Genomic DNA, 11,802 nt, shown 5'->3' with positions numbered 1-11,802 from the left:
CTAGTGATAGCCTCAATAGTGAAACAGACTATATTAATTTATGCAGAATGTTCCTTGAAAATGACTCGATATACTAAGTTTTTATTCAAAACAGACACACATTCTTTTTTTTTAACCATGGTATAGCACACCAAAAACATCAAACAAGGCTATGATTTTTTTAGGGAACCCAATGTTTATAATTTCAACCACGTGTAAGTTTGTTGAACACGAAAGATAACTCTGCTCTGAAAATCATCGCTTAGTTTAAATAACCGCTATATGATGAAATAAAACATATATCTTATATATTTTCATGTTTTAACATAAATCAATGTAGTATATGATATAAAAAACGACCAGTACTTACATATTTTGAGAATATTATCCGAACACTTGGGTATATCACTAACTATTTTTAGAAAGAAGTGCCTTTAAGCAAAATAGTCCCTATACTCGCAGAGTGCATATACTTTAATTGAGACATTCTATATCAGAATGCTCGACACATGTCAGAAAAGAGGATTTGCAATTTTTAAAGCAAGAGTCAAAATTTAATTATCATTTGAAGAAAAGAATTTAAATAGTTTGATGTACACCCTTTCCAAAACTGTGAAATTCCCTACTTTTACTTTCATTTTCAGAGTTTTTCAATTCAGACGCATTTGGCCGGGAAACGAATCTGACTTCACACCACAAAATTTTAACAGGAAACAGACAGTTTGATAAGCTTTTATACAAAAGGTCCCTCGTTGCTGAACGAAAATTAGGGCCGGAGATATGAACCCTAACGTTAACATAACCGCATATGGAAAATGCATTAATGGACTATACCCACTTTTACTTCCGCTCGAAATTTCACAGGAACTGAACAAATCTCGGGGAAGTCTCGTGAACTTTCATTCGAGCACCTCTGGATTTGTTACATACTTAGTAACGATAAAGAAAACATTCCGAACACATTCGCAGGGGTGGGACATGATAAAGATAGACAAACAACGGACAAATCGTGATCAGGGTAGCTCACTTGAGCTTTCAGCTCAGGTGAGCTATAAAAAGAAAAGAAAGTAACTTCAATATAGTGCGATAGTATTAATTTTAAAGTCACTGCACACCATTAATCCCAAAACTCTGTTAATGTGAAGTAGGGGCCAAATAGGGCCAAGTGGAGAGTAAGGATATGCTCTAAAAAAGATTTTTTTGTTATCCAATATGACCTTGACTTACAATCACTCAAGGTCACTGCACACCCTTTGATCGTAGGCACTCTGAGTGAAGTATGCTCCGGAAAAGGGACTTTTTAAATTATATAGTTCAGCTATAACCTCCATATTCGACTCTGACACTTTGTTAGAGGTCACTGCACACCCTTTCTTCAAAAGCTCTGTTTATGTGAAGTCCGAGTTGGATAGGGCTAGGTGGAGAGTATATATATATATTTATATATGCTTTGAAAAAAGAATTTGTGCATATATGACCATGACCCTTGACCTACACTTCATTAATGGTCACTGCAATTCCTTTGAATAAAGGCATTCTCCGAGTGAAGTTTGTGCCAGATTGGACCAAGGGGAGGGAAGATATGCTCTGGGCAAGGATTTTTCATATAATTCTGCTAATACTTCCAGCTTCGACCTAAAAATATGGTTCAAAGTCACTGCACACCCTTTATTCCAAGGGACTCTATGGGAGAAGTATGAGCCAGATTGGGCCAAAGGGACACTCTGAGATGATATGCTCCGGACAAGAGATTTCGGACAGACGGATGGGTGGAAGGACAGATGGACAAACTGATCACTATAGGGCACCTGCAGAGTAGGACCCTAGTCGATGTAAAATTGCATCTACCTGGTATACTATAGTATAGAGTGTGGTTGACCCTTAATTAATAGTAAATTTTTTTCCTTAAGAAACATTTTTTGATCAGAAAGGTTATAATTTAAATGAGGTTTATTGTTTAAAAGGTTTTTAAATATTTTGATAAAAAAATTTAAGAAGTAATCTTTTCACAAAAAAGATAAAAGCACAGCTACAACATGATTTTAATCCAGTTTTTGAAATAAACACATTTTAGGAGTTGGCATTGGGTCCCTTTCTGCGACCGAATGTAGACACGACAACTCCAAATCTTCTGTTGTACTGCATGCGTCTCTTGGCCCTTCCTGTCTTCTGTTTCTTCTTCTCTTGTTTCTCAACCTGTTAAAGAAAAACCTGTCAATTCTCAATCATGTAAATATATAAAATCAATTAAATAAAAACAGACATCCTCACTCTTGGATGACTTTAGATTAAAATACACATATATGTGAAAGAAGTAAGATATTGAAAGTGTTGAAAGGGAAAATATCGAAGATATCTTCATAGACATTATTTTCAAATCAGAAAAATTCACAGGATTGAAAACATATTTCTTGCTGAGATTTATAATGGGAAATGTTGTTTTTCCTCCATTCGGAAGTCCTAACACAATTTTTCAACATTATAATCATCTGGGTACCATCAGTGTCTATTGCAATACAAAATTCCCTTAGACACCATATTTTTAAGCCAAGTATTGAAACCTGATTAATAAGACAGAGGGGGCGTTTCCAGGGTTTGACACTAACTTTTTTACTTTGGTGGACCGCAGGTCCACTGGTCAAGAATATTTTGGTGGACCTTCACATATTCTGGTAGACCTTCATTAATGTTGGAATTTTTGTTGATTTAATTACTCCATGCTATTCACGCTTATTAAATGCAATTAATTTGAACACAAACATGTGTAATCTTCTACTTTACTGAATGAGTAGTGTATTCCTGTGTCACAAACTCTCGATTTTTAGCCATCGGACTGGATAATTTTCATTAAATCTAAACAAACTTATGATCTTTCATGATCATATACAATTGAAAATTTGTGGAATCAAAAGTGAGAGTTGATTTATGAAATGGCCACGATTGACCCTTTTCTATTATACGGAATGAGTCATCCCATTAACCTCGATACACTTCAACCCTTTCCTGTCTTTCTTGTTTAAACTATCTTCATATTTTTTTTAATTCTCAATCCTAGCATTGCTTTTAGCCTGGTATGAACTCAAATGTTATGGATTGCAACCGCAACATAATGCTACATCAGTTTAAGATAAGCGTTTAGAAGAAAGTTGAATTAAACGCTTCCTAAAAGCGTTTTAGAGATAATGACTAAAAGCCAACAACAGTGCAGAGAAACAGAAAAAATCTTGGTTGTCACAAGGACTGGTAATAAACCAAATGTTATTGGATTTTCTATTGGATTGCCGGTAGGACCGATAGTTTTCAGAAACTCTGCTCAATTTATCGACAAACAAGTCATATGATTTATAGGGTTGGATACCGTTAAGGATGAAACGGTACGATACCATACCGGTATTTTTGAAACGATACGGTATTTTTAACGATACGGTACTAGACTAATGATTTTTTTTTCTTCTTCAATAAATGTGTGTTTGATCTTTCAGTGTTATAATTTATAAAGATAGTACATGTATTATATATTTACAATAACATATGAGTTTACAAACTATGTTTATGTTTCAATCTTTTGATAAAAGATTAACAAACAAATAAATTGAATCTGATTCTCAAATGTTTAGTAAAGTTACTGGTGTTTCCCCCTTTTCCCAGGCAAAATTACTGACAATGGTTGCAAACACAACCATCTGATTTCCTACTGAAATGAGACTAGACAGTCGAGCACTTTGCCCGGTTGCCAACCATTGTTTGGTCGCACTAATTGACGAAACATCAGAAAATAGAACCGAAATAAATAAAGAACTTTTGCGCTATATTGTCTTTAATTTACATTTATTGTCAGAATAAAATTTAAACACTATTATTGTAAATGTATTTTACACTATTTTTAAAAAAAAATTATGTATTGATTTATTAAGTATTTGCAGTCGAATCAAGTATTGTACTAAGAATGATAAAGCACATATTTCGTTAATTAGCCTATCCTTTTAATACTTTAATGAGTCTTAAATCGTTTTTTTAAAATCATTTTAAATGTATAACAAGGTTTCAAAGATACAGAAATACCGTTATTAGTACCGGTATTAAATGAAACAGTATTTTACCGGTATTTTTAAAGCAACTATTCGGCACGTCTTTTAACCCCAAGGAACCCCAAGGAAACCCCAAGGAACCCCAAGGAAACCCCAAGGAACCCCAAGGATACCCAAATAACAGAAATGAATAACTATTGATACCCAAAGGGGTCTCATTAGAGTGCAAGGGTCACCCCTTACCCTTGGTACCCCAATTATACCCCAAGGAACCCCAAAGATAACCTAATAATACAGATTTATAACTCCTGATACACCATAGAACCCCATGGAACCTAAAGGATACCCTAATAATACAAATTTTAAACTTTTGGTACCCCTGGGGACTCACTGGTATTTCCAGACACACCTCTAAGAACCACAGGGAACCCCAGGGATATCCCAAGGAACTCCAAGAATACCCTAATAATACAGAATCATAACTCTTGATACTCCATAGAACCCCAAGGATACCCTAATAATACAAATTTAAAACTCTTATTAACCCTGAGGACTCATTGGTATTCCAGATACACCTCTAGGAATCCCAGGGAACCCCATTGATATCCCAAGGAACTCCAAGAATACCCTAATATTACAGAATCATAACTCTTAATACTCCATAGAACCCCAAGGATACCCTAATACATTGTAATACAAATGTAAAACTCTTGATAACCCTGGGGACTCATTGGTATTCCAGCTACACCTCTAAGAATCCCAGGGATATCCCAAGGAACTCCAAGAATACCCTACAAATACAGATTCATAACTCTTGATACACCACAGAACCCCACGAATACCTCAAGGAACTTAAAGGATAACTTAATAATACAAATTTAAATTCTTCATACCCGTAGGGACTCATTGGTATCTCAGACAAAACCCACGGATACCCCAAGGAACTCTAGGGATACTCTTATACATGTATTGGTTATATAAATTTTATAACTCTTGATATCCTATGGAACTCCAAGGATACACTATATCTCTTGATACTTTTTGGGTCTCTTTGATATCCTAGACAAATCACAAGGTATCCCAGGGAACCCCATGGGTACCCCAAGAAACCTAAAGGATACCCTAATAGTACTCTAATAGTAATAATACAGATACCCCATTGTTATCCCTGACACACCCTATGGATACCTCAAGGAACTCCAAGGATACCCAGTAATATAACTTTTTATACCCAAATGAACCCCAAGGATACCCTAATAACACAATTTTATATCTCTGGATACACCCTCGGGGCTTTTTGATATCCCAGACACCATTAGGTATCCCACGGAACCCCATGGATACCCCAAGGAACTTAAAGGATACCCTTATAATACAGATTCATAAAACTTGATACCCCATAGAACCCAATGGAACCCCAAGGATATAGCCTAATAATTCAAATTAAAAATTCTTGATACCACTGGGGACTCGTTGGTATCCCAGACACGCCTCTAAAAACCTCTATAAACCCTAGGGAACCCCACAGAAATCCCAAGGAACTCCAAAAGATACCCTAATCATACAGATTTATAACACTTGATACACCATACAACCCCAAGGATACCCTAATATGTAATACTTTAAAACACATTTGGTCTAGCCGAAAAATTTTTGTCTATAAATTTGTTTCGGACTTGTGATATTGCATCACATTCTAAAATATAATGAAATTCATCGGCTATACGTTTTTTGTAACAGAGAGGACAAAATCTTTCATTTAATGGGATACCTTCCCATCTTCCCACTTCAACTGGTAGATGGTGATTTGAAGTACGAAAGAACTATATGTATGATATGAGTTAAATTTGGCCCCCATTATTCGCAATTTTTTAAAGTGTTTCTGGTACAATAATATGTTATGTTATATTTTAGAAGAGTTGATGTAAAATTTATTTTTCACCTATTTTTTTGATTTTTTTGCTCTCACTGGCAGAAAATGACGTCAGAAGTGACGCTATTTCTATATTTCAATCAAAATCAGTCAAAAATTTACATTTTTCTAATCTTTTTATGAATGGGAAATATAGAGGGCATGCTTGAACAGGGAAAATTTTTTTGTCACTTATTAGCCTTGGCTAGATAAATCTCTGATTAAAATATTTTGTTTGTTCAAGCATGCTCTCTATTTTTTTCTGAAAGAAAAACTGCTTGAAAACAAGCTGTTTTATGCTAAAAATGCAAAAATGGCAGGAAAAGGTTGTCTTTACGATGTCATATTTCTAAATTCTGGGCAGTTGAATCAAAATGAACATTATGTAAAAACATCACATATATATCTGTACAAAAAAAAATGATGATGTTCATTTTAGGCCCATATCATATATATAGTCCTTTTACAAGAATTTTTCTGAATTTCAGGGGTAAAATATTGAAAAAGTTCCATCAGTCTGAAAATGTAGTCCTAAATGTACATGCATGTTGTTGAGCATTTAATTCTTTTATATCATAACCACTATAGCCAAATTGTATGATGTACGTGATAATTCCTCTGCATTTCTTATAAGATTAACATTTATAGTTTTTTTCATTATTAAAATCAACTGCCCAAAACTTGAACCATATAATGTTTATTTTTTCAAGGTTCTTAATTTCCTTTGTTCTTTGAAACCCTTACCTGAGCACCATTCCCACTTAGCTAAAATCAGTCACCCATAAAAATTTCAGAATTATAGCAAAGTGGGAAGACACCCAAAATTCACAAGGGTTGTCTACCAATAAACAAGGAGATGTAGGTGTAGGTAAATATATTGCAACAGTGATGATGAAGCCATTGTGTATGTAAAGGGTTATGTTGGCCCTTTAATCCCTGTCCAAGAGCTACCACCAATATACAACGGGTGTCTACCTGCAATTAACAGGTATTTTGGTGCCTCTCAGGTGAACATTCTGCACGCATAATGGGTCAATCCATTGTGTTGTACCCACGAAGGGGAGATAGCCCCACTCCACACTTCCATGATCACTTCTTGTCTTTTCTCAAAAGTACTCCAATAAGGGTAACACCCCCTATGTCAATAGTAAAACAAGTTTGGGTCTTGTAACTGAACAATATCTTTCTCCACTTCATTTGAAAATTTCACCGAAGAAACATTGTCATATTAAGTGTTCATATGAATGGTTCACCGGAAGAATTGCAGACTTCCTTGTGGTGACATAAAATTTAGTGCCCTATTTTCATGAATTTGGTATAATTTGTTACTGATTCAATATTGGCTGATCATCAGTTGGTAAGAGACAACAAATTCTGCTGATTAACGATACTCGATTATGATTTTCAACTGATTTGACAACACTAATTGTTTAATTCATCCAAAGTGAACAGATATTTTAAGTCAGGAGAAACATTATTTTTATCATACCAGTATGTATTGGGGTATCACAAGTGTTCCTTGGGTTGCCCAGATGTTTTTATTATATTCCATTGAGTAATTGGGTATTAATTAGTAATATGTTTTACAGTACAACTATTGGGGTGGTTATTAGATTCTATCAATTGGGTACCTTGCAATTGGGGTTCCTACAGGTATCCTTGGGGTACCAATAGTTGACCTTTGGACTCCAATGAGTATCCTGGGGTATCAATAGTTATCAATTTTTATAATTGGGGTATCCTTGGGGTATCAGGAGTGACCCTTTGATTTTTAATGAGACTGGCCTGGGTCATCAAATTTACTTTCCACCATTGAAATACATGTATCTATGGGGTTCTCAAGGGTATCCTTTGGGTTCTCATTGGTATACTTGGGATTCATTTGGGTTCTTTGGGGTACTTATCACTTTAAATACATATGTATAACAGTAATATATTTACAAATTAATGTATCTGATGATATTTTTTTTAATTTAATTGTTTTAATGAAAAACCAACAAAATGACAATAATCCCACCCTTTGCAGTAAATGGAAATACCGGTAGCCAAGCAATGCTCTTCTGTTGATAAAACTTTGAATATCTTTCTATTAGTAATAAGAGTCTTAACAGATGCAGTTAGTTGTTTCAAATTTTCCTCACTTTCTGCTATGGTACAATGGAACTCCATATCAAAAAATTGATCCCATAGGACTTTATATATGATTTTCTTTGACAGGCTTGTTAAATTTAATAAACTCCCAAAACATTACCATCATAAATTACCATACTATGTAAAAATATGTAAGAAAGAAAATTTAATATTACAAACAATTTTAAAATTGCGGAAACACTACAATCATATCAGTAATTTTAAATCTATAATTTAAATTAAATTCCCTATAGGGTCACTTCATCAATTTACTTGCATGACTAATAAATTTAAACAACTTCTAAAAATAGTTCACTTCTTTATTTTAATAATGTTATTATTTATTTCCTTTTAAATTAGCCCCAAAGTGCCCATTTTACAGATTATCAATTTTCCATACACACATGCTCCATCTAAACCATGGCTCAGATAATGGCCCTCTTGGGACAAATGAATTCAGCCAGCTCCTAAGAATTTATCATTGACAAACAAAAATTCTGCATTGTCAGTTGATAGAATACTTATAAAAGATAAATTAAGTTAACGCATAAAGACAAAAAACCTCCATTTGAATGTATTTATATAAATATATTTTAGGGTATTTTAATGCTATAAATTAATTAATAAAATCTGTAAGGATTACCTCCCTTACTTTTCAACATCAGTGAACAATATATAGAATGAGGAAAATGAAAACTGCCATAAAATCATTAAATCTTGTCTGATCCTAAAAAAATTACAGGTGCACATCTTCAGATGGTGATCAACATATGTACAAATTTTCAGACTGTTCCATGCAGTAGTAAAAAATTCTATAGGGGGGACAAAGTTGCATCTACAGAGAGACGGACAGACGGACGGACAGGGTGAAACCAATATACCCCCTTAAACTTCATTTGTGGGGGCATAGGGGTATAATGAAACTCTTGGGGTATCACTAGTTACTAATTTCTATTATTGGGGTTACTTGGGGTTCTAATGAGTATACTTGGGGTTCCTTGGGGTACTACGAGGTGACCCTTGGATTCAAATGAGACCCCTTGGGTATAAATAGTTATTAATTTCTATCACTGGGGTACCTTGGGGTGAGACTTTGATTCGAATGAGACCCCTGGGGTATCACTGGTTAAAAACTTTATCATTTGGGTTCCATGGGGTTCTTACGGGTTTCCTTGGGGTTCCTTGGGGTACTAAGAGGTGACCCTTGAAGTCCAGTAAGACCCCTTGGGTATTAAAATTTATTAATTTTTGTCATTGGGGTTCCTTTGGGTATCCTTGAGGTTCCTTGGGGTTTCCTTGGGGTTCCTTGGGGTTTCCTTGGGGTTCCTTGGGGTTAAAAGACGCACCCCAACTATTCGGTACCGTATTGGTACCTTGTACCGGTATCCAACCCTACATATGAAACAAAACATCATGCTTCGGCCATTTAGTTCCTCCAGTAAATATTCCATGCAGCATCTTTACTTTAATCCAAACTGATGCTTTTTTAAAATAAAGATAATGATATAACTTAACTTCTACTATAGTAGACAATAGGTAACAATTTGTTGTTAACCCCCCCCCCCCCCTTCCCTTCCACCTATTAGGCAAGGCTATCTATTTTTAAATCAGAATTACACACGCACATGGTGAACCTCTTTTAAACATGCATCGTGTCCTTTTTTATAAAAAATCTTGATATTGCTAGCTTCCATTTGCCTATACTGTTTTGAAGAATGCAACTTTCAAACCTTAGATATGCCTGATATTATGACGTCAGGCAATGTTGCTGCATGTATTGACAAAATTTGACATCCAAGTGTCATTTCATTATTGAATGCTGGTAGGAATAAGTAAAAGATTGATAATAGTAACTATTGATTACCTTTGGGGTCTGTCCCTTGACTTTTCCGGCACGAGCAAGAGAGCCGTGGACTTTACCTGATAAACAAAATTGTATAGAGTCTAGTGATCATCTGTTTTCATTTCAAACATTCATATGCACATACGAAATGTACCCTTGTATAGGGGTACTTGTTAAATTGAGCTTTGAATTATCCATCCTCATTAGAGTGATACATAACTCAGTGAGATATGGATAGAACAATCCAATGATATCATGTAAGGTAATGTGAATATCTATTATGATGATCAGCTTACTCTCTGATTTCCCCTTTCTACTTTAAATTGAATCTAATGTACCATTTAGGTTACATAGAATATTTTTATTTATTTTGTTCTAATATTCATGGACAACAAACAACAATTATGATTCAACCTACAAATATTTTGTTGCCTGTTTTGCCTGAGATCTCAAAAATAGGAATCAAGTACAATGCACACTTTAGAAGAAAAACAACTTACCTCCCAGCATTCTGACTTCAATGTCCAGGGTGGACAAGTCATTAAGTTTAGTCAGTTCGTACTCATCCTGAAGTGGTTTGCCAGCATACAGAATAATCTGTTCCTCAACTGGAAACCCCTCTCGCTCGCTAATCAAGTTCTAAAAAGTTAATTTAAAAAATTATATTGTACACATTCACCAATTAAAAAACATCACAAAATCAATTTAATCAAGATTCTACACATATCTAAATACCGGTAGGTTCATTCTTAAATTAGATCTTCTTTTTCACTGTCCTATGATTTCTACACTAAGGATCTAACAACATTTTGTACATCGTCCTTCCACTTTCAACTAAAAGCAGAACATTAATGAAAGTTCTGAAAGTACTGATGAGAGTTGATATTTATTTGGGGGTGAATAACTTCTGGTTCAAACAATGGGTATTTACCTACTGTACAGATGTGACTCATGGCTTAAGATTAAACACATCCAAAGTAATATGGAACAATTTCTGATAAAGATTTTGGTTTACTATAAAAACTATATAAATTTTGTAATTTTCAATGTCAGACAGGAATTTTATGTTTCGATGAATCTTAAAAATTACAACAAAGATCGAGATGTAAAAAAAGCATCTTTTTCTGTTAATAATTTGCATTGCTTTCAACAAATGCAACATGAAACATAATAATATGAAAATGTAAATTCCAAAAACAAAATTCCTTTTAAAATCAACCAAAACATAATTATGTGTTTTTGAGGATAAACTATGTGATACACAAAATTTAAAACTCGGGATGTAGAAGTTGAAAAATGATTTGACAGCGGGTTAGTGTTTATTTTTTTGTTATATATATATATATATATATATATATATATATATATATATATATATATATATATATATATATATATATATATATATATATATGTGTATGCATGCATTAATGTTAAAAAGGGAAAATGGAGTCGAAAAATGAGTCGAAGCATAAACGGTAATCCGTGTTCGATTCCGACATTTATACGTTTTCCAGAATTAAAATATGAGTGCTTGCGAAGAGAAGTGGATGTAGGCTACGCCTGTCCACTTCTCAAAAGAGAATAATTGAGCGACTGATTGATAAAAATTCAGGTGACTGTGATACAACCTAGTTCATTTTCTCTGGACTGTAGATTTACCTTGATGTCGGACACAGTTTCGTTTCCTGCCAACTGCAAGGCATGAGTCTCGCTACCTCGTACAAACAACTGCATTGTTTCCTGAATATATAAGTGAAACTTGGTCAATCTGCAGCAACACTCAGGAAAAAAGTTTTGAAGCTCCAAATATAAACAAACTGTCGCTGTTTTATTGACAAAATATCACTAATAACTACAATCTGTTTATCAGAAATAGTTTTATGGTGTGAAAGGTATTACATAAAGTG

The 11,802-nt window shown here is 34.2% G+C and overlaps 1 protein-coding gene across 2 annotated transcripts in view; it reads right to left on the bottom strand.

Annotated features, from left to right (window-relative positions):
- Positions 1-2,004: 2,004 nt before the first annotated feature.
- The window catches only part of LOC128176129 (FAU ubiquitin-like and ribosomal protein S30), a 116,872-nt gene continuing 107,074 nt past the window's right edge, over positions 2,005-11,802 (bottom strand). The window contains exons 2-5 of one of the 2 annotated variants that reach the window (XM_052842206.1): positions 11,555-11,634; positions 10,393-10,531; positions 9,914-9,969; positions 2,005-2,175 (exon numbers count right to left, since the gene is read on the bottom strand). In XM_052842206.1, coding sequence (XP_052698166.1) covers positions 2,050-2,175; positions 9,914-9,969; positions 10,393-10,531; positions 11,555-11,629 — 396 coding nt within the window. In that variant the 5' untranslated portion in view covers positions 11,630-11,634 and the 3' untranslated portion in view covers positions 2,005-2,049. Of the gene's footprint in view, positions 2,176-9,913; positions 9,970-10,392; positions 10,532-11,554; positions 11,636-11,802 lie in introns of both variants that reach the window. The other variant, XM_052842205.1, reaches the window with a different exon arrangement.

Source organism: Crassostrea angulata, chromosome 3, assembly GCF_025612915.1.
Source record: "Crassostrea angulata isolate pt1a10 chromosome 3, ASM2561291v2, whole genome shotgun sequence".
NCBI lineage: Eukaryota > Metazoa > Mollusca > Bivalvia > Ostreida > Ostreidae > Magallana > Magallana angulata.
Note: the sequence above shows the minus strand (reverse complement) of the source record. Positions and strands in the feature narration are given on the sequence as shown.